This window comes from Pseudopipra pipra, chromosome W (genome assembly GCF_036250125.1).
Source record: "Pseudopipra pipra isolate bDixPip1 chromosome W, bDixPip1.hap1, whole genome shotgun sequence".
Classification (NCBI taxonomy): Eukaryota; Metazoa; Chordata; class Aves; order Passeriformes; family Pipridae; genus Pseudopipra; species Pseudopipra pipra.
Window position 1 is genome coordinate 34,994,402 of NC_087580.1, and position 23,123 is coordinate 35,017,524.

Consider the following 23,123-nt stretch of genomic DNA (forward strand, 5'->3'; position numbering starts at 1 on the left):
AAAGTTACAAAAACATCTTCCTCCACTAAGACACAGGCAGTGATCCTAACCTGAGGTGGACACTGAAAAGCCCAATTTTTTTCTTAGCTGTCATGAGTCTTTCATTCCTTCTGCCACATCAATTAGGCATCAGCCCATTTTTCAAGCTGCTGTTACCTACCAGCTCCTGCTTTGGTTTCCAAGCCCAGTATTTTGGCCACGATAAAATCAGGGACCTGGGCACTCATGTCAGAATGACAAAGAGTACTGACCCTCCCTGCCAAGGGAGACAAACCATTCCCAACCTCGACCAAAGGTTCAAGGCAACAATTCTGAAACAATTTTACAATGTTTTTCTCTTCAGTTTTTTGCTGCAATTCTCTGTTGCTCTATTAAAAGACCACAGCAGTGAAGGACAAGGCCTGATGGCCAAACCCAAGGCTTCAGCCACTTGAGGTCTATTGAAATCTCTCTGTGAGGAAAAGCTGAGAGAATTGGGATTGTTGAGGCTGGAGAAGGGAAGGCTTTGGGGTGACCTAATTGTGGCCGTCCAGTGCCCTCAGTACAGTCATGGACAGCACCCAGCTGGGTGTGAGTGTGGATGTGCTGGAGGGCAAGAAGGATCTGCAGAGGGATCTGGACAGGCTGGATCAATAAGGCCAAGTGTCAGGGCCTGCTCTTGGCTCCCAACAACCCCCTGGAACGCTCCAGGCTGGGGGCAGAGGGGCTGGAGAGCTGCTCAGCAGGAAGGGACTTGGGGGTGCTGCTTGACAGAGACTGGATATGAGGCAGAGTGTGCCCAGGGGGGCAAGAAGGCCAAGGGCATCGTGGCCTTTGTGGAGAAGAGTGTGGCCAGCAGGAGCAGAGAACTGATTGCCCCTGTGTGCTGGGCACTGGGGAGGCCCCACCTGGAGTGCTGTGTCCAGTTCTGGCCCCTCAGTGCCAAAAGGCCCTTGAGGGGCTGGAGCGTGTCCAGAGAAGGGAACGGAGCTGGGGAAGGCTCTGGAAAACATGTCTGCTGAGGGATGGCTGAGGGAACTGGGCTTGTTGAGTGTGGAGAAGGGGAGGCTCAGGGGGGACCTCACTGCTCTCTGCAATGACCTGAAAGGAGGTTTTAGTGGGTGTGGGGGTCGGTCTCTTCTGCAAAGCCTTTAGTGACAGGAAGAGAGGAAACGGCCTTAAATTGCGTTGGACAATGTTCATATTAGATGTTAAAGAACCCTTTTTCCACTGAGAGAGTGTTGAGGCATTGGATCAAGTAGCCCAGGGAGGTGGTGGAGTCTCTGGAAGTGTTCAGGTGTGTGATGGGTTGACTTTGGCTGGACACCAGGTGCCCTCCCAGCCGCTCTATCACTCCCCTTCCCAGCGGGACATGGGAGAGAGTAAGGTGGGAAAAACAAAATAGTGGGTTGGGATAAGGCAGTTTATTCAAAGCAAAAAGCAGAACAAAGCTTGGTCACACAGAAGCCAAAGACAGCAGGGTTTGTTCTCTGCTTCCCATGAGCAGCCATGGTCGGCCACTCCCGAGGAGCAGGGCTTGGGTCCGCGGGACGGTTCCTCAGCAGGCAGCCATCAGACAATGAATGCCCCCCTCCTGCTCCCTGCCTCAGCTTTTAGAGCTGAGCTGACCTCCCATGGGCTGCAATGTCCCTTGGGTCAGTTGGGCTCAGCTGGCCTACTTGGGTCCCCTGCCAGGCTCTTGCCCTCAGCTAAGGAAGGAATGTCCCAGTGTTGGTGCTGTGCTCAGCAGTGGCCAAAACACTGGGGTGTTCTCAACCCCCTTCCAGCTGCCAATGCCAAGCCCAGCCCTGGGAGGGCTGCTGTGGGGAACTGAACTGCAGCTCAGCCAGACCCAACCCAAATATCTATGGCACATATTCTATAGAATCCATCCTTAGGTGTTGTGTGATAGATCTGTAAGATATTACAAATAATAAGCAATAATAAGGCAAGTGTCCTCCTTAGGGACACCCTCCCCCCAAAACTACTCGCTGGGTTTGTTCCCCAGGGGTCTCTGCAGCAGCAAGCACAGCCCCACACTGACTGCTCTGGGCTGTGCAGGCATTTGTGGTTCTGCCTGTCTCACACACCCCCCCAGCCTTGGGATGGATCTGGATGTGACTGGCTGTGATGTCACAGGGGAGCTGTGATATCATGGGGAGGTGTGATGTCTCAGGGATGATGTGATGTCACAGGGGAGGATGTGATATCACAGGAGAGGTGTGATGTCATATGATGGATGTGAAGTCATAGAGATGTGATGTCACAGAAAGGATGTGATGTCATATGATGGATGTGACATCATAGGGATGATGTGACATCATAGGGAGGATGTGATGTCACAGGAAGGATGTGATGTCACAGGGAGGATTTGATGTCACAGGGAGGATTTGATGTCAGAGGGGAGGATGTGATATCAAAGGAGAGGTGTGATGTCATATGATGGTTGTGACGTCATTGGGGAGATGTGATGTCACAATGGAGGTGTGATGTCAGAGGGGAGCTGTGATATCAAGGGGAAGATGTGATGTCATGGGGAGATGTGATGTCACATGAGAGCTGTGATGTCACAGGGGAGGATGTGATATCACAGGAGAGATGTGATGTCATGTGATGACTGTGACATCATGAGGGAGATGTGATCACACAGGAAAGATGTGATGTCACAGGGGAGCTGTGATGTCGCAGGAGAGCTGCTTAAACCAACCACCATGCTATGAAGTTAGCAGTCTATTAGAAGATTGCAGGCATGATGCGAGCTGGGGCCTATGGGGGGACTAGACACTTTCTTTGCATTTCAGCACAGGGCCCTTCTTCCATGAGGCCCAGCACCCCATGCACTGTTATTTATAATCTTGTGTGGACTCGCAAACTAAGAGGTTTCCTTCACATGTTGCAGTAGGTAGAGAGGAGAGAGAGAGATTCAAAACAATCCTTGCCACTTGCTATAAAACCACTGGGACAAAACATATATAAACAACACCCATCTTCATGAAAGACAATAAAACATAATATCAATAACTATAGTATTGTCTGGTAACCTGACAGCACTATTCAAACTATACAAGCAATCCACCCTTTCAAAGCCTTTCCAGTCTGGATATGATACAGAATTTTGAGTTTGTTTTTCAAATTTTAGCTAATTCATAATACAAATTCAATTATATTATAACCCTCTATACTGGAGAAAAATGCAAGTTTTGACTCTAACTCTGATCCTCGCCCACCAGCAATACAACACCACATACAGAAAGAATGAGTCAAAACACATTGTTGGTGACAGAGACTTTCTTAACTCTGGAATAGTAGATTCAGGGATCTATTAGGGCAAGAGGCCTGCTATATAAGAAAGAAAAAACCAATGCATTTTGTTCTTCAAGATGCATGGCCTGCATTGAATGGCCAATGCATGGCTGTAGTTATTGTTGTGATTAATACAAAGATGACAAAAGCAATTAGAACAGTTTCTGTCATTTACTGTGTTCTGCATCATCTTCTCAGTCTCGGGCTTGGCTCACCAGAGCCACAGATTGGCTCCTCTTATTCATGAGAATTACTAATGATAGATTGAGAGTGAATACTTTTTGATTTGTGATATAACTAAACGAATAAGGATCACTTGAAGGCATATTAAAGGTATTACTAGTCATATTAATTACAACATCAGGTGCATCTCAGGTCTTTTCAATACAGACTATACATTTTTTGCACTTGGGATCAAATTAAAGATTTAGTTTTGTTTTCTCTCTTTTTCCAAAATTATAATGGATGGAGAAGGCCAGATTCCAGCTTACAGCTGGTTCTTTAGATGTGATCCATATTATCTGCTTGTATTTTTAGGGTTTTTTGTCTATGAAATTCTGGTAAGAGAACAAAATTCACAACATAAGCAGCACAAAGGAGAGCAAATAACTAGTTGTAAGATCATGTAAAAATCAGCTGAGTAAACTTTTTAAACACAATTCTAAAGATGTGATCAGCATAATGCCAACCCAGGGGAAGGCCTCTGGCTTTAACCACTTGTATTCACAGCACCAGCTGTGGGGGTGCTTCAAGAAGACAGTTCCCCCACTCCTGCAGACTGAGGGTCTAGAGAAACCCTGAGCAAAGTACACACAGAACCTGACAGGGTCACTCCACTGTCACGGTCACTTCTCAGTTTATAACAGGGAGATAGAAAGATGTTTTATCTAAGAGTTAAGGAAATCCTCAGCCTGCTGGCTTTCCATTGATCTTATTTGCAAAGTTGTAGTTTTTAGAAAGCAGGGGGGTTCTACACCCCACCCCCAGCCCCGAGACACTGGTAATTTAAACTTTTGAGTTCGGCCAGAGGAGGTTTAAGCCTCCCACTCGGTTCCTAGGCAACAAACTATCTCTATTGTGTGAGCTACTAACACCTGATCTCTTTCTCTGCTAAGGCAAAGGCCAAGTTTTGCAATAGGGCTTTTTATCCTTTTTGTCAAAACCCTGTTTGTTTGGTTTTTTTTTTCTGAATACAAAGTTTTGGCAGAAGGTTTTTATAGGGGTACAATACATCAAGAAGGCGTTTCACTAAAACTTTTGTACAAAGCCTCATTTCCCGGAAAAACTCCCTAAAACTGTCTGCATACTAGCTTGCAGTTAAACGCAATTCTTTGGTTTTAAGTTATCTCCAAGTGATTAGAAGGACTAAAGAGAGAGATTTTGCTTTCTTTTCTCAACCACTTACATGCTTGGTTTCTGCGGGGCAAATCCCCGGTCTCTCCCTAATTTCGAAACGGCAGGAGTTAAAGATGGAAACAAGAACTATGGAAAGGTGTGTACTTGTTTGTTTTAAATACTTATTCCCCAAGAGTAACAGAAAAGGGAAAGAAGACTCTTTTGTTTCTCTTTCTGACTGCAGCCTCTCCTGCCCTTCTTACTCACTCTCCCCCCTGTCCCCCTTCCCCGCGGGGCGGGGAGGAAGAGAGAAAAGGCTGGAGCTACTTTTCGTTTCTTTTCTTGCTGCCGCAGTCCCCGCCGAGCTCGCCGTCGCTCTGCTGTTCCCCGGGCCGCCCCGCACGCCGTGGAACTCCTGGGGACCCGGGCACAAGTCTGGCCGGCTCTGCAGAAGCAGCTCCCGGCGCTGCCGCCCGCTCCGCCGCCGCCTCTGTCGCTGGGGTCCCTCTGCCGCTCCGCCGCCTCCTGCCCTGGCTGCCGGCGCTGCCTTCCCCCGGCACGCCGGGCTCAGGCAGCAGTTGGAATAACCCTAAAGTGAATTTCTATGCTCTTGTGTTCACCTGAGACGCTCTAACGGGAGGAGAGTCTCCCGGACTCTCATCTCTGGGGTTCAACAGTGACTAACAAACTTATGGTCGCTTCTCCACACACACACAGCCCCCAACACACACACACGCCAGCACGGTACCGTCAGCAACACTGTGAGCTCACGGCGACATTGGACACACAACGCAATTAACAGAAGAGTTAACAGAGATATGGGAAGGCAGTTCTCTAGCCTGCCTCTCCTGTCAACGAGAAGTGGCACTTTTCCGGGGTTGCTCTGTTCTTGTTTCCCTCTGGGGCTGCTCCGTTCCTGGTTTTTCTTGCATTGCTGCTGCCGGGCTGTCCTCTCGCCGGCTCCCGGGCACTCCGGCCCTACCCGTGCGGCGCTGCCAGCTCTGCTCCGCCGCGCCCTTAGGATTCTCCAGCAGCCGGAGTGGCTCTCTGGTGTTCGTCTGCACCACAGCTCCGCGCGGGGTGGCAGCGGCCACGATTGGAACTCGCACTGTTCGATCGGTGCAGTGCACGCTGGGCAGCGATGTGCTACCCCTTCCAGCAGGGCGACTGCATGGCCGAAAAGTCTCCTATCAGCGGCGAGGAGGGGTGGCCTTTCTCTTTTTACTGTCTCTGAGGGTGATTTGCTGGGTTTTTCTTTATTTTCTGACTTGAAGTGTGGTGATTTTTTAGAAGCATGATCTTTTAAAGTTTTAAAGACAGTTCGCCACAGTTTCAGGATGCTGGCAGCCTGCTTAAGAGACTCAGTGGCTGCATTAAAAAGCACTCCCCCTGCAGAGTCCCAAATGTCTGTACCAAATGCTGGCTGAGCATCCTACCCCATTTCTTTTACACCAACTATATAAGGTGCAGAGCACACATTTCTGATATCTCACACCGTGCTTCTCTAGTATCTCTGTTAGCACTATGCCAGCAGATTCCTCCTCCACGGATATCTGTGCTTCCATTATTTATTCCCCAATGGCTCACCTTCTTTCCAGGTGTCTGTAAGTCTTGACTTACTTTTCAGCTCTAAGGTCCGCTGACAAATGCTACATTGGGGTTCCATCGCCACTGCTCTGAGGTCCACAGTCACTGCTCTCAGATCCACGGCAATAAATCCCCTCCCTACCGCTCTATGGTCTGTGGCAAATCTTCTGCAATAAATCTTCTCTATCACCACTCTAAGGTCTGCAGTCTTATCCAAGGAATTCTCCTTGCAGTAAATCTTCTGCACAATAAATCGCATCAGGGTTCACCAATGGACGACAGCCAAGAATGCACTCAGATAGCAGGGAAAGGCACACGGCTACTTTATTGCTCTCAAATGTTTCTTTTATACTCTTTGTATACTATTGTGCTACAACATAATTGGTTAAAAGTCTCAAACATAAAACACTGTAGATACTTTCATTGGTAACACAGAAGACACTGTGCATACTTTCATTGGTGACACTACACACATTTGGATTGGTGACCTTTGGTCTCAGCTGCATTACGTTTGTTCTGTCTGGCATTGCAGTAAATATTTCCTTAGAGTTGTTTACATTCCTCTGCAACTTCAGAGCTGCAACTGCTCAAATTCAAGGCCTGCCATCCAGTCGTTTCCCACAGGGAGGTGTGATGTCATAGGGGAGATGTGATGCCACAGGGACAATGTGATGTCACAGGAGGACAGGACGACACAGGGATTATATGATATCACGGGAGAGGTGTGATATCATATGATGGATGTGACACCATAGGGCAGATGTGATGTCACAGTGGAGGGGTGATGTCAGAGGGAACTGTGATGTCACGGGGAGGACTTGACGTCACAGGGATGATAAGAGATCACAGGAGAGGTGTGATGTTATATGATGGATGTGATGTCATATGGGAGATGTGATGCCACAGGGGAGCTGTGATGTCACAGGAAGGATGTGATGTCATAGGGGAGATGTGATGTCACAGGAAGGATGTGATGTCACTGAGATGATGTGATGTCACAGGGGAGCTGTGATGTCACAGGGAGGATGTGATATCACAGGGCAGGGTTGATATGATATTACAGGAGAGATATGATGTCACAGGAAGGATGTGATGTCACAGGGGAGGAGGTGACATCATAGGGGAGATATGATGTCACGGGGAGGATGGGATGTCACAGGAATGATATGATATCACAGGAGAGATGTGATGTCATATGATGGATCAGATGTCAGCTCTGGTGTCACAGGGGAGGTGTGATGTCATAGGGGAGATGTGATGTCATGTGATGGTTGTGATGTCATATGGGAGGTGTGATGTCACATGGGAACTGTGATGTCACGGGGATCACGTGATGTCAAGGCTCCCAACCTTGCTCCAGCTAAAGCCATGGAATTTCTCTTTGTTTCCCTTGGATTCAAGGTCAGGCTCTTTTATTTCCATGGATGTCTAGAGATGAGTTAAGGGTAGCTCAGACCTTTTGGTGAGGAAGGAGTTGTTTACTCTGAAGCATTTGAACTCAGCCTTTGTTCCTGGTTTCTTCCCACTCTTTCAGAGCAGTTCATTTCCCAGGGGGAAAGCTCTGATTCCCCAGCACAGTCAGGTTCTCCTGAGCTCAGGATCTTTCACTGGTCTCATTTTTCTCTGGTATTAATTCTGTGCCAAATTCTTGCTTCCTAGGTCAGTGAAATGTTAGAAGAGAGAGAATCTCACCTTGATCTTGGACAGAACACTTATAGACTTCTTTATTCTATTGAATTCTTCCCTTCTAGTTCTGGATGACAGGACACCCATGTGGAAAGTCCCTTGTCTGGTTTTCAGGACTTAAAGGAGATTCTTTTCTGAGGTCGGTATTTGTTGTGGTGTTATTTATTCAACTGGGAGGGTTGAATTGAGTGTTCCTTGCACCTTTAAAAAGTACAACCCCTTTAATCTATTGTTTTAAAAACCATGCATTAGATGTCAGAGGGCATAAAGACAGCATGTAGAGATAACCCTGATGTAAGTGATGGTTCCAGTCATCCTGTGTATAGATAAAAGATTTCCAAGGCTTTGTTCCAAGGCTGCTGCCCCCCCCGGCCTGCTGCCCCTGCACCCCTGGGAGCTGCCCACTCGCTGTCCTTACTGCCTGCACAGCGCAGGGCTGGGGGAATTGAGCCAGGCAGGAAAAGGGAATGGCGGCGATCGCACGGTGCTGAAATGAGACGGGAAGCAGCAAACAGCCTGGCTGGGGGAGCACAGTTTGGGAAGGGGGCGCAGGGAAAACCCACTGTGATGTTCCGGGGTAAATAACAGAAAATAAACAGAGGAGGGTCCCCTTTCAGATATGGTTTATAGATCAGTGCACTATGTATAGTGCAAGATAGCTTCAGAAATGTAAGAATGCAGTTTCTACAGCTTTTACTACAGTGACACTTTTTTATAAAATATGTAAAGAGACGATAAGTTGGGTGTTAGGTTGGGCTTTTTTTTGTGGGTTTTTTTGTCTGGTTTTTTTTTTTTTTTTCGTAGATGCTTTGTCCCCCCCCAACCTCCCCAAAGGAACTTTCTTGAATGTACCTTCTTACAGCTAATTTGAAGGATTAGTTTAGATAAGCCTCTTAGAGTAGATGCATTTCAATGAAATCGGGGCACATGTCTTTTTGGCTCTGGTGCAAGATTCAAACTAATTTTTTTCTTCCTCTTTGACTCAATTAAAAGCCATCTTAAAACACTCCCAATATATTGTGTGAGTGCAGGGCTTGAAGCGTGTGGGATTGAATGGACACAGAGAAAGAACTAACATTCAGAAACATATCTGCTTCCCTGTCTCAATTAATAAACCCCAGAGTTTGACACATAATTAATATCCATAGTAATTGTGATTTGACTATATATTGTGACCTGCATATGCACATGTGAGCAAAGGGACATTCAAAATAGGTGTTGTAGTTTCTGCAGTTCTTGTGTTATGGGTGAGGGGAGAGAGGATTTGAGCTAAAAATTGTCTGAACATTTTGAGAGTGCAGAGACATATGTCTGACCATCACTAGTTATGCTTTGATTTTAAGGCAGAACATGTTAAAGAATGCAATAACTTAAAGCCAGCTGCACTCTTGAATTTTTGCTCTTTCATCAAAAACAATAGCACTAATAATTACTAATATGTAATGAGCTAACATGCAATAAATGTATCTGCTCATTTTGACATACATGTCAGTTTAATAATTTTAAATGAATCAGTGCATTTGTAACAGGAAATCTCCCTCAACCTCTGATTACAATGTAACGTTGACTAAAGGATTATAGAGGGGACTTAATTTTACTGACTGTTTTAACAGCTGTCACAGCTGTTGGAAAAGGAAAGGCAATTGAAACACTCCAAAAAAGGGGTGGGGGGGCAGAACTAGAGTAGTTTAATAAATTTAAACATGATCTCTGAATGCCAAACATAAAAAATTGAGCAGATCTGTAACTCCACAAAGCTGCTGTACACTATGTACATTTGCCTTTTGTGGCTCACTGTGTTTCATTCATTTGAACACTGAGCAGTTTCCCTGCTTTCGCCATTTAAAAATGTGCAACAGCGTTTAAATGTGGAACAGATTCAGCTGTTCATGTGCCTGGAGTTTCATCTTAGAATGCACCTGATAGAATACTCATCTGACAGGAAATAAAGGCTGTGTAGAATGGCTGTAACATTTCAAAAGTGGACACAGGTGTCACATCCTGTGAATGCTGCAGTGCAGTGATGGTTGGTGTACATATTTTATGTTTTTCTAACCGTTCTCATGTTGTGATGTGGGAATGGTGTGTGGAGTTCCCCTGCGAGTCTGTCTGGGTTATGTCTGTGTAGGGATGAACAGGAGTGTGTGTGTAGATTCCCGTGCCTGTGTGTTTGTGTGTGTGCAGGGGGATTCTGTGCTGAACTCGTTGAGCTACGAGGTGCACAAAGGACCCCCTTGCTTTCTAAATTCCTTCTCAGAGAGGAGCCTGACTGTGGCTGGATCCAATCTCAGACTCAGATTTTGGTTTCAGTTGAAGGAATTACAGAGGTGTGATTCAATCACTTTGTCCTGCAGGTTTTAGGGATGGCAAATCAGAAATATTTCTATAAAATGAATGATTTATTATGACAAATGAACAGAAAATTTACCAGACAAGTGAACAGACTAAAGACCTTAAAGAGAGTTATTTACTTCAAATTATAAAAGCCAAAAATCTCTTAGCAGTATAGTGTAAGATAGGACAGGACAGTCTATCAAAGTCATTCTATTAAAGTAATTGGATCAAAGCCAGCAAAAAGAAACAATCCTGAAGCAGAGATTGAGGTAACTCAACCCACAATGACAGGGGGTAGTCCTCTCTCTTTTACTTAACCCTTGGGCAGTGACCATGAAGAGCTGTCCCTTCTTCATGGCAGAAGCTCCACACACTTCAAGAAGTCTGTGGAAGAATCTGCCCCATGACAGTTGGATGGGGCTTTTATAGTTATCAAGGGTTTGACTCCCAGACATATTTGCAGGCCAGGGAGCAGCTTATCTGTCAAATCCCGCTTCAGAAAGCAGGATGTGTTTGAAGTTTCATGAAGCATTTTGTATTTGGCATAATTCAACATTAAAAACAGCACCTTGACACCAGCAGTAACTCATCACAGTGTGCATTGTTTGCATTCTCTGACCATTGTTTAGGTATTGTCAGAGCAGAGCATCCTGCCAGAAACGGCCCCTTGATTCCATGACATTGCAAAAGCTCTCAGGGTTCCTTTGGTTCCTTGAGGCCTCTCACTGTCACAATGGCTCCTTGATTCCAGGATGTTCCAAAACATCCCAGGGTTCCCTTGGCTCCAAGAGGCTCCCCAGTGTCCCACCGGCCCCTGGATTCCAGGAGGCCCTGCAGTGTCCCAATGGCCACTCGGTTCCAGGAGCCACAGCGGCTGCCGCCGGCGTCTGTGCCCGGAGCCGCCGCTCCCACGGGGCTGCCGCACTCACCGCCGGGGTTGCCGCTCGCGCAGCCGCCGCTCTGCCCCGGCTGCACCGGGACCCGGCACCGCCTCGGGCCTGCGCTGCCGCCTCAGCGGCCACAGGGACACAGGGATGGGGGACCTTTGCTCTGACACTGAGGGGGCCTGGCTTTGTTCGGCTGGGGTCTGGGCTTTAGGAAAATTGCTGTTCATTGTCATGCTCCACTGGAACACCTCCTGAATTCCAAAGGTTTCCTAATCCAGGGGGAGGGGTTTCTATGGCATCGGAGGTACCGCCCCTCGGGACACATTGTCAATAAACCATCCAGCTGACTTGAATGGGTGTAAGAGATGGGGAACACAGGATAATGAGTCACCTCATGAAAACCTTGGAACATTCCCTACCTGAATCATAACCCAAATGGAACAGTTTGGATGCAATTCCCAAATAGTTTGGAAACTCCAGTCATTCCTGACACCAGGATGGAAATTCAGCAGATAACTAAAGCCAGTCCCCTTGGGAGCCCACAACCAGCGGGGCTGAGGGAGGCCCTGGCAGCTCCCCAGCACCTCCCTCTCAGTGGGACACCTCTGGCAGCCTCTCCCAGCTCGGGAACCCTCCAGTTTGCAACACTCCAAAGACCCTCGCTGGTGCCCAGGACAATTCTGATCCCCCTCAACAAACACTCCTCCAGCTGTGACTCTTGTCTGGTGGGAAACACAAAGGGATTTGGGGGAGTGTTTCCCTGACAACAAGGAGAATTTGGGAGAGGGACCTTTCCACAGCCAGCTACTGATGTGTCCACACATCTCTGCCTGGGTGTGGGTGTGAATTGACTGTGGTGGGAATGTTGTTCTTGTGAATCTATAATTCAGTCACTGTTAAAATTGTAGCACATGCTATTGAATCACCTGATAACTGTTCAATTGGTCAATGATTAAGTGCCCCCTTGTCTTTGGATCCAAATCCTTGGTTTCCTGACCCTCTTGCATCCCAAGGCTCTGTGTAAATCATTCTTTCATAAAAAAAAATATATATTTTTTGTGACTTCCACTTTAAAATCTTCCTCCTTAGCTAAGCTACAAAACAACTCTAAGTAGTTGTTGACATGAAGACAATTAATGGAAGAGAAACAAATTGTTTTTCTGTGTTTTAATGAGCCCCACAGTGTGTTTAGAGATGAGTCCATCATCCGCAGATAATGAGAGAAGAGTGAAGCTGCTGCAGAAGTCAGAAGCCAAACTCCAAGTGCCTTGAAGCATTGCTGGGCCCCACTGAGGGCAGGCACTGCCAAAGCCTCCCCAGGGACTCCTTGGAGCAGCTCCTTGGAGGCCAGGAGTGCAGGCAGACAAAGGCTCTGGGCAGGCCCCTGCAATGCTGAGCAAAGCCTGCCTTGGTTTTGTGGAGCACAAAGGCCAAGGGCTGAGCCCCAGGCCCTGGCCCAGCAGATCCTGTCCCTCCCGGCTGGCTCAGGGCTGTTTGGGGGGCACTGGGATGGGAGGGGGAGGAACAACAAAGGCCCAAAACTGGGACACCCCTGCCAGGCTCCTGAGGGAGGGTGAGGCAGAAACCAAGTGCAGAACCTGCCAGGCAAGTTGGTTGTGGTGGCCTGAGTGGCAGAGGCAGCTGCCAGAGGCAAGGGGACAAAGGCCTGGGTGCCTTTGGGCCTTGCAGCCCTGCCAGAGCCCTTGGCCATCTCTCCTGCAGGCTGTCCTGCCCTGGCCCTGCTGCTGCTCTGGCCTTGCAGGCTGCACACACCCCTCCTGCTTTCCCACCCCCTCCCAGCAGCATTTCTAGACCCTCCCTGATGTCTCTGCACCAGCTCTGCCTGTTCCCTGGAACACAAAGCCATGGGCTGATCCTGACTCCCTCTGGGTCACCTCTTGCAGCACAAAGGTCCCTGTTGAGTGACATTTCTTTTTCCTCACCTTCAGTCCCAACCTTCCATGCTACTCTTTGTGGAGATTTCATTTTATTTCCAATACGGAGAAAAGCTCCATCCTGTCAGATCTCCTCTAGACCCTCTCCAGTTCTTCCTCATTCCTCCAGAATGGGGAACCTCACAGACAGACAGACCAGTCCAGATGTGGTGACCCCAGGGCTGAATCCAGGGGGTGACAACTCCCTTGTCTGGGTGCCCACACTCCCCCCAAGGCAGCCCCATGTGCAGTTGGCCTTAAATCAAGGGGCCATTCTGATTCTTTGTAACATCACAGAATCAAGTGACACTGTGACACTGCAGGGCCTCATGGAACCAAAGGAATGCAGGGACACTGTGGAATCTCATGGAACCAAGGGACCATTGTGACATGTGGGGTCTCTTTGGAACAAAAGGAATCCTGGGACATCTGAGAACCTCATGGAACCAAGGGGCCACTGTGCCTCCCCAGAACTCCATGGAATCAAGCAGAGCCGCTGCCTCCCCCCCGCCGCCGCACGGACCGGAGTCGCCGGCTCTGCCCCGCTTGGACACCTCTGGAGTCAGCGTGTTCTTGGGCAGCACAACTGAGATCAGAGAGTTTCCCACATTTTGCTTTGCCCCCTCTTTTCCCCAGGGACAGGGCAGCATCTTCCCATGGCCCCTCTGCTCACACAGGGTGTCCTGCTCTTCTCCTGGCACATCCCATCTCCCCACAGAGCCTTTCCCCATGGGAACACGTCTGTGCTGGCCTGAGCAGCCCTTCCTGCACCCCCTGCCCGTGCTCCCCACAGCCCCTGAGCTGGAGGGGCTGCTCTGAAGAGCACGGGGGCTGTGGGGCCCAGGACCATGGGGGACTCTGTTGGGCTGTGCTGCTCCAGCTGGGAGGCAGAGCCAGCTGATGGTGCTCCCTGCCACTGACCACCTCCCACAGAGGCTCCTGTGTGGCCATGGAGGGGGCTCAGAGGGGCCCTGCCTTGTTCCAGAGCTGGGACATGGCTTTGGGGGCTGCCCTTGACTGACCTGTGGAAGTTCACTGAGGGCAAGAGAAGTCACTTGCAAGAGTTTTCCCTGTACCTGCTGTGTCCCCTGGGCTTGCAGAACTCTGTTTGCCACTTCACAGCAGGATTTAGTACTTGATCTCTGGTAACTCCACCCTGGGCAGGATTCTGCTCCAGGGCTCCATTCCCTGCTGACTGGATGGGATGAGCTGTCCCTGCAGATCCTCTGTGCTCTCCTGCAGTTCTTCATTTCCTACAGACAAGTCCTCACCTGTCATCAGAGCCCTCACAAGCTGCAGAGCCCCAGGCAGGTGACTTGGAGATCATTTGTCACCTCCATTGGCCATCGGCCACCAACACACAACATCTGAACCAGCCCTCAGTCCCTGCAGTCCCAGTGGGTCCCTGACCTCACTGCACTGTCTCCATGGAGAAACAAGCAAAGCAACAAGACTTTTGACAGTCTAATCCTTGGACTTCTTCTCCATATCAGTGTTAGGAAAAGACCTCAGCCCTCAGGAAGTGCCTGGAGGGGAACTCCTTTGCTGCTGGAACTGCTGTTGTGGAGCCCAGCCCTGTCCCAGCAGTGCCCAGGGCCTGTCCCTGCCTGTGCTCACAGGCCTGACCCACAGCAGGACAGTGACTGAGCTGCCAGAGCACTCAGGCCTTGGGCACGGACAGGAAAGGAGAGGGTGGGAGTGCAAAGAGAGCAGCTCTGAACAGACCCAGTTCTGGGGCTCCCTGGCAGTGCTGGGACTCTTTTCCCCTCCACATCTGCAAACATGGAAATGTCCTCCAGCTTCAGGGGAGTTCTTGGAGGAAGGATCAGGGGAAAAGGATTTGTGTCCTTTCTTACACTCAGAGATTGTGATTCCTCATGTAAAAACTAACACAGGGAGGATGTTTGACAAATACCTTGCTGCACAAGCTTTTAATTTGTTTAAATGCACACAGAGCATGATTCCTGATTAGTACATTTTGTGGGTGAAAAAAAAGAGGTAGAGAGTGAATTATATGGGATGAAGAATAAAGTTTCAGTGTTATTAACATTAACAGATGAACAAAAAAGAAAAGCCCCCCACCACTATCAAAAGCTTTAGAAGGCAGGCTGGGCCAAAAATAAGTTCCACAATGAGTGTTCTGCAGAAGAAAAGATGCAGTTTATTGCTTCTCAAAAAACACGTAGTCATCATTTTTCCTACTGCATCCTTGAGTTCCTGGTTCCTGAGGCTGTAGATGAGGGGGTTCAGTGATGGAGGCACCACCACGTAGAGAACTGACACCACCAGGTCCAGGGACGGGGAGGAAATGGAGGGGGGCTTCAGGTAGGCAAAGACGCCAGTGCTAAAAACCAGGGAGACCACGGCCAGATGAGGGAGACACGTGGAAAAGGCTTTGTGCTGTCCCTGCTGAGAGGGGATCCTCAGCACAGCCCTGAAGATCTGCACATAGGAGAAAACAATGAAAACAAAGCACATCAAAAACAGAAAAGCACCAACCCCAATGAGCCCAATTTCCCTGAGGTAGCCTGAGTGTGAGCAGGAGAGCTTGAGGATGTGTGGGGTTTCACAGAAGAACTGGCCCAGGGCATTGCCCTGGCACAGGGGCAGGGAAAATGTACTGGCTGTGTGCAGCAGAGCATTGAGAAACCCAGCAGCCCAAGCAGCTGCTGCCATGTGGGCACAAGCTCTGCTGCCCAGGAGGGTCCCGTAGTGCAGGGGTTTGCAGATGGCAACGTAGCGGTCGTAGCACATGATGGTGAGGAGGGAAAACTCTGCTGAGATGAAGAAGTCAAAGAAAAAGAGCTGTGCAGCACATCCCATGTAGGAGATGGTTGTGGTGTTCCAGAGGAAATTGTGCATGGCTTTGGGGACAGTGGTGCAGATGCAGCCCAGGTCTGTGAGGGAGAGGTTGAGCAGGAAGGAGCCCATGGGGGTGTGCAGGTGGTGGTCACAGGCTACGGCGCTGAGGATGAGGCCGTTGGCCAGGAGGGCAGCCAGGGAGATGGCCAGGAAGAGCCAGAAGTGCAGGAGCTGCAGCTCCCTCCTGTCTGCGAATGCCAGGAGGAGGAACTGGGGCATGGAGCTGCTGTTGGACATTTGCTGCCTCAGGGTATAGTTTTCTGTTGAGGTAAAAAAGGCAGAACTGAATTAGGCCAGACTCAATCAGCAAAACATCTTGCATGTCTCATAGCAATTCAACATTCAGGGCCTCTTTTCAGGAAGATCTCTCTGCATCCCTCTCCCTGAGCTCTGGGTTTTGCTGGCTGAAGGGGGCACTGAGAGCAGGGACCCTGGAATGGGCTCCCGAGGAATCCTTCTTGCTGTGCAGTGAGAGGCAACTTGGAGCACAGGGTGACCTCCAATTAAATGCACTTGTGATGTATCAAAGTGTTTCCAGAACTGCTGGTCACAGTTTGCCCAAGGGCAGAACAGAGGGAGAGGATTTTGGGAACTTGATTTTGTTCCAGTTCCTCTTGCCAGGAGTGAGTTTGGATGCTTGAAATCTCTGACATTTCTAATGTGCTCCAAGGGAAATCTTGTGAGTCCTGAGAGGCAAAGGGGTGGTCTCTTGGTGCAGAGACAAGAGCTGGCCATCATTCCTGTTCACAGCTGCCCCTGGCTGGCAGCTTGGACCTGAAGAGGGATCATCTTTAGGAATTCCCTTAAAAAAGGTAACAAAGCACTTCTAGGAGCAGAGGAATCCTGGTTCAAAGAGCACATTGACAGAATCCTTGCCTTTCCTCAGAGTGCCTGGTTAAGATTTCATCTTTCTCCTCCCAGACTGCCACAGACAGGGATCATTGCAGCTCCCAAGTACGGCTGCCCAGAGCATTTCCATGGATTTAGCACTGAGGAGTTTTCTCCATGGGGCTCCTGTGCAGCACAGAGATCCTATGGCAGAGCTGTGCCCTTCTGGAGGGCACCTGCAGCCCTGCAGGACACCCAGGCAAACAGCTGAAGACCCTGAAGGTGCCTGGAGGGCACTTGGGCACTTGGCTCCCACAGACACATCCCCACAGCAGCACCCAAAGGGTTTGTGTCTGGACAGGAATCTGCCCCCCCAAACCCCACAGTGGCTCAGAAAATCCACTGATGAGAACAAGGAGAGCCCAGGTAGCAGGGGATGGCAGGGAAATGCCACAGTGCTGCTGCCAAGGGAGGAGGGACACAGAGAGACAGCTGGAAATCAGGGCCTTGTCCTTGCCTGGGCTCTGGCTGCTGCAGGGCAATGCACAGCCCAGCCCCCGTGGGCCTGAGGGCACAGGCTCTGCTTAGGCTGGGAAAGGAGCCCAGGCAGGAGCTGCTCAGGGAAGGGGTCTGTGCCACAGGGACAGCAGGGAGGGGCCCACATCCCCCTGCCCAGCCCTTGTGGCAGCAGCTGCCTCTCCCTGCCTGCCTGTCTCTGAGTGAGGAGCTGTTCCTGCCAGCAGCCCCTGCCTGTGCCCAGCTCAGCTCCCTGCCAGTGCTGCCAGAGCCATCCCCAGCCCAGTGCCCAGGGGCAGCTCTGCCTGGGCAGGGGCTGCAGAGCAGATCCCAGACAGCCTGTGGTGGCTGGGAAGGGGGAGGTGTTCTGGGGGGATGTGCTTCCTGAGAAGGGCCCCTGGAAATGGCAGGAGGTGGAGCTGAAGCTGTGAGGAGCCCTGACCCTGCAGCTGAAGGGCCCTGCCCAGCCCTGCCCTGCCCTGAGGGGTCACTCCTTCCACCCACCCCTTCTCCCTGCAGGGCTGTGGCAGCTCCTTGGCCGGGCTGAGAGCTGACCCTGGCAGGCAGCAGAGTCCCTGCCCCAGCACACAGAGCCCTGGGGGCAGGACCCTGTTCTGCACCACAGCCCTGGGCACCCCTGGCTGCACCCCCACCTTCCCACCCCACAGCCAGCCCTGGCACAGGGAACCTTCTGGCCCTGGGCCTCTGATGGGGCAGCAGCAAGTCCTGCTCTGCAGCAGCTTCTCCTGCTGCACCCCAGCAAATCCAGCAGAGCCATCCTGACAGCTCCTGCCACTGCTGCCATTTGGCAGCTGGGAGAGGCACTTGCAGGAACTCACCTGCACTGCTCTGCAGCCACAGCCTGACCGTGGCAAAGGGCTGGCAAGGTTCCTGCCCTGAGCAGCTCTGCCCTGTCCTCCCACCCCAGGATCTCTTGAACCTGCTGCTCCCTTCTCCTCTCTGCCTTTGCTGCCTGCAGCTCCTGCCCTGCTCTGCCATATGGCCACTTCCCCTGCACTGCAGCAACTGGGAGAGTCCTGGTGAAAGATCCTAGAAGCTGTGGGATGTGCCAGTTTTAGAAGATGCCTCCAGGAAGGCAAGCTGAACTTTCCTACAGCCAGAGAATTCTTCCTTCAAATCCTGGGAAGGTTTCTCCTGTAGTGAGAGCTCAGTCACCTCCCATCCCAGGCTGCCTCTCATCTCTCTGCCTTCTCTCCTGTGCCCTGGGTGCTGCAGGCAGTGCCCTCAGCCCTGCTGGGCTGTGCAGAGGAGCTGCTCACCAGCAGAGCTGTCTCTTTGAAGCTCTTCTTGCTTGCCAGGAGCTCCCTGTGTGCCAGGAGCCTGGCCCAGCTCAGCAGCACAGCAACAGCCTCAGGCAGCCCTCTCTCTGCTCCTCTGGGCTCCCTCCAGTTGTCCCTGGGGCTCCAGGGGAACCTGCTGGCACACAGCTGAAGGAAATAATGATGTTCCTTCTCTCAGCTGGGCACAGACACTTCTTTCAGCACTGTCATTTCCCCAAACACACACAAAGTCCAAGAGTCCCCTTTTCATGTCCCATCATTAGACAGGAAACCCAGACAGTGCCCAGGAGGGATCTCCTTCACCTGCACTGAGGGAAGGGACTCAGCTGAGTCAACAGAGGTGTCTCCTTGTGGCTCTGCAGCCCTGGGGCCCGAAGGACACTCATCTCCCTCCACAACCCCCAGCGGCTGGGATTCCTCCTGCCCCACTTCAGTGGGCCCAAAACAGGCACCTGCAGGTGACTCCTTGTCCCAGCTCCCATGGCAATGAGTGAAGACCAAAGCCAGGGGTGACCTGCTGGGATACAAAGCCCTGGTTCCTTCTGAGGGGCCAGAGGTGACCGAGATTCCTGCTGGGAACTGCAGGCTCCAATGCAGCAGTTCCTAGGGACAGGGCAGCAGCTGTGGGATCTTCTTGGAGGCTGCTGGGACATTGCTTTGGCCAACTTCAGGGGCAGAAGGTGCCCACATGTAGGACAGGGGAACGTGTCACTGTTCCTTCTGTCCAGGGCAGCCCCTAGAGGTGTTCAGGTGACCAAATGGAGTCAGGTGGCACAGGGAGAGAGGTCTCTCTCCTGTTCTTTATCAGGGTATTTTCTACATGTCCTCAGAGTACAATGGCAGTTGTCTCCTGGACATCCCTTCACTGCTGAAGCTAATTGAGGGCAGCTGAGCCTGGATTGAACAGCCAAAGAGGGGCCTGTAGTGCCAGGGGAGGTGCCAGGACTCTGCAGCAAAAGTGCAGCAGCTGCCATGGACAGCACAGGGCCTGTGCAGGAACCCCATCCCCATTCCCAGCAGTTGTGTGACAGGCACCACCCAGGGCTTCTCAGACACACTGGGTGCCTTTGGGGCAGGGAGTGAATCCCAGCCCTGCAGGGACACAAAGGCTGTCCCTTCTCTGCCCAGCCAAGGCCAGACAGGCACGAGTCCAAAGCACATCAGCCCAGGCTCTCCACACTTGTTCCCTCCCTCTGCTGGCTCTTCTCTCCCCCAGCATTTCAGCAGCATGTGCTGATCTCCTCAGGGATCAGGTCTGTGATTTTCCCCCTGGGCCTGAGTCCCAGCCCGTCCACCCCCAAGGCCATTGTCAGCAAAGCCTCTGCACAGCCCAGCTCTCGGGGCTTTCAGAGCAGCTTTCCCCACTGCAAGTCTGTTCTTACCCTGGTGCCCCACTGAGGGGCTGCAGCCAGACAGGCCCCAATGCCCTGCGTGTGGGGCACAGGCAGGAGGAGCTGCAGCCCCAAGTCTCTCTTCATTCCACTTGCAGGCAATACCAGCCCAGGCCTGCTGAGACAGTTCCCAGGTTGCAGGTCTGTGATGGGTTGGGAGAGAAGGCCAAGGAGACACAGGAGGGAAAGAGCAGGAGAGAGGTGTCCTCAGCGGGAAGGAGCTTCCGGGACCTGTGGAGCTGCTCTAGGGGATGAACAAACTGGGTGAACTTTTGTGGGTGAGGGTCAGAGGAGAGACTGGTTTGGGTGACCTTGTGGAGTGAGACAAAGAGCCCATTCAAGTTGTCTTTGATAACCCTGGAATTCACTGGAAAGGCACCACGACAGGATGGAAAGAGTCCCAGAGGTTTCTGCAGAGTCTTGGTGAAGACAGCCCTTGGGACACAGGCCTTTAGAGCACAGCTGCCAGGCTGGTGGAAGACAGGGAGGCTCATCTGCATCTGCTTCTGTCCAAGAGGAACCAAGAGGTTACCATAGTAACTGCCCATAGCAATGGAAATGTCTGATGGTTGCCATGGTAACTGACTGTAACAATTGAAAGATATGCTGGTTGCCATGGTAACTGACCATAGCAATGGTAATGTGTGATGTTTGCCATGGTAACTGACCATGGGAACAGGAATGTATGATGGTTGCCATGGTATTTGACTGTACCAGTGAGAGGTATGATGGTTCCCACGGTAACTGATAGTATCAATGAGAATGTACGATGGTTCCCACGGTAACTGATAGTATCAATGAGAATGTATGATGGTTGCCATGGTAACTGACTGTACCAGTGGGAAGTATGATGGTTCCTGTGGTAACTGACTGTAGCAACGGGAATGTATGCTGGCTTCCATGGTAACTGACTGTAGCAACAGGAATGTGTCCTTGTTACCACGGTAGCCAACCATAGGAATGTAACTTTATGATGGTTGCCATGGTAACCGAGCATAGCAATGCGAATCTATGATGGTTGCCATGGTAACAAACCATAACAATGGAAATGTGTGATGGTTGCCATGGTGATTGTAGCAATGGGAATGATTGATGCTTGCCATGGTAACCAACCGTAGCAATGGGAATGTGTCATGGTTGCCATGGTAACCGACCGTAGCAATGGGAATGTGTCATGGTTGCCATGGTAACCAACCGTAGCAATGGGAATGTGTCATGGTTGCCATGGTAACCAACTGTAGCAATGGGAATGTGTCATGGTTGCCATGGTAACTGACCATGGCAATGACAATGTATGCTTATTGCCATGGTAACAGACTGTACCAAAGGAAAATATGATGGTTGCCATGGTAACTGACCATAGCGATTTGAATGTATGATGGTTATCATAGTAACCGACCATAGAAGCCGGAATGTATGATGGTTACAATGGTAAACGACCATAGCAGTGGGAAGTATGATGGTTACCATGGTAACTGACTGTAGAAACGGGAATGTATGCTGGTTGCCATGGTAACCGACCATAGCAGTAAGAATGCATGATGTTTGCCATGGTAAGTGACTGTAGAAAGAAAAATGTATGCTCGTTGCCATGGTAACTGACCATAGCAATGGGAGTTTATGATGGTTGCCATGGTAACTGACTGTACCAGCAAGAAGTATTATGGTTCCTGTGGTAACTGACCGTAGCAATGGAAATGTATGCTGGTTGCCATGGTAACCAACCGTAGCAATAAGAATGTATGATGGTTGCCATGGTAACTGACCCTAGCAACTGGAATGTGCGATGGTTGCCATGGTAACAGACCAAAGCAATGGAAATGTGTGATGGTTTCCATGATAACTGACTGTAGCAAGGGGAATGTGTGATGTTTGCCATGGTAACTGACCCTAGCAACTGGAATGAATGATGGTTGCCATGGTAACCAACTATGGCAATGGGAATGTATTCTGTTTGCCATGGTATCTTACCATAGCAGTGGGAAGTATGATGGTTGCCACAGTAACTGACCATAGAAACGACAATGTATGCTGGTTGCCATGGTAAAGGACTGTACCAGTGGAAAGTATGTTGATTGTCATGGTAACTGACTGTAGCAATGGGAATGTATGGTGTTTTCCGTGGGAACTGACCATAGCAAAGAGAATGTATGTTAGTTGCCATGGTAACTGACCATAGCAATGCTAATGTATGATGGTTGCCATGGTAACCTGCTGTAGCAATGGGAATGTATGGTGGTTCTTATAGTAACTGACCGCAGCAGTGGGAACTATGATGATTGCCATGGTAACTGACTGTAGCAACTGGAATGAATGATGGTTGCCATGGTAACAGACCATAGCAATGGGAATGTAAGATGGTTGCCATGGTAACCAACTGTGGCAATGGGAATGTATGCTGTTTGCCATGGTATCTGACCGTAGCAGTGGGCAGTATGATGGTTGCCATGGTAACTGACTGTAGCAACGGGAATGAATGATGGTTGTCATGGTAACTGACCATAGAAACGACAATGTATGCTGGTTGCCATGGTAACGGACTGTACTAGTGGAGAGTTTCTTGGTTGCCATGGTAACTGACTGTGGCAATGGGAATGAATGATGGTTGCCATGGTAACTGACCATAGAAATGACAATGTATGCTGGTTGCCATGGTAACGAACTGTACTAGTGGAAAGTATGTTGGTTGCCATGGTAACTGACTGTAGCAATGGGAACGTATGGTGTTTTCTGTGGGAACTAACCGTAGCAACGAGAATGTATGTTAGTTGCCATGGTAACCGACCATAGCAATGCTAATGTATGATGATTGGCATGGTAACCTGCTGTAGCAATGGGAATGTATGGTGGTTCTTATAGTAACTGACCGTGGGAATGGGAATGTATGCTGGTTGCCATAGTAACTGACCGCAGCAGTGGGAACTATGATGGTTGCCATGGTAACTGACCATAGGAATGGGAATGAATGATGGTTGCCATGGTAACCGACTGTAGCAATGGGAATGTATGATGTTGCCATGGTAACTGGCAGTAGGAACGGAAATGTATGATGGTTGCCATGGTAACTGACCATAGAAACTGGAATTCAGATGGTTGCCATGCTAACTGATCGTAGCAATGCTGCTGTATGATGGTTGCCATGGTAACGGTTTGTAGCAGTGGACTGTATGATGGTTGCCA

General features: G+C 50.2%; 1 protein-coding gene and 1 long non-coding RNA gene across 2 annotated transcripts in view; one reads left to right on the forward strand and one right to left on the reverse strand.

The window, feature by feature from the left end:
• LOC135405703 (uncharacterized) overlaps positions 1-23,123 on the forward strand; it is a 553,771-nt gene that overhangs the window by 154,423 nt on the left and 376,225 nt on the right. The window lies entirely within an intron of this gene.
• LOC135405370 (olfactory receptor 14J1-like) lies at positions 14,965-16,144 on the reverse strand. The gene has a single exon (XM_064640058.1). It carries the CDS (start codon positions 16,142-16,144, stop codon positions 15,095-15,097), a length of 1,050 nt encoding a protein of 349 aa, XP_064496128.1. The 3' UTR covers positions 14,965-15,094.

Excerpts from the sequence above, each read along its gene's own strand:
- LOC135405370 (XM_064640058.1), bottom strand. The coding sequence starts at position 16,144 with ATGTCCAACAGCAGCTCCATGCCCCAGTTCCTCCTCCTGGCATTCGCA.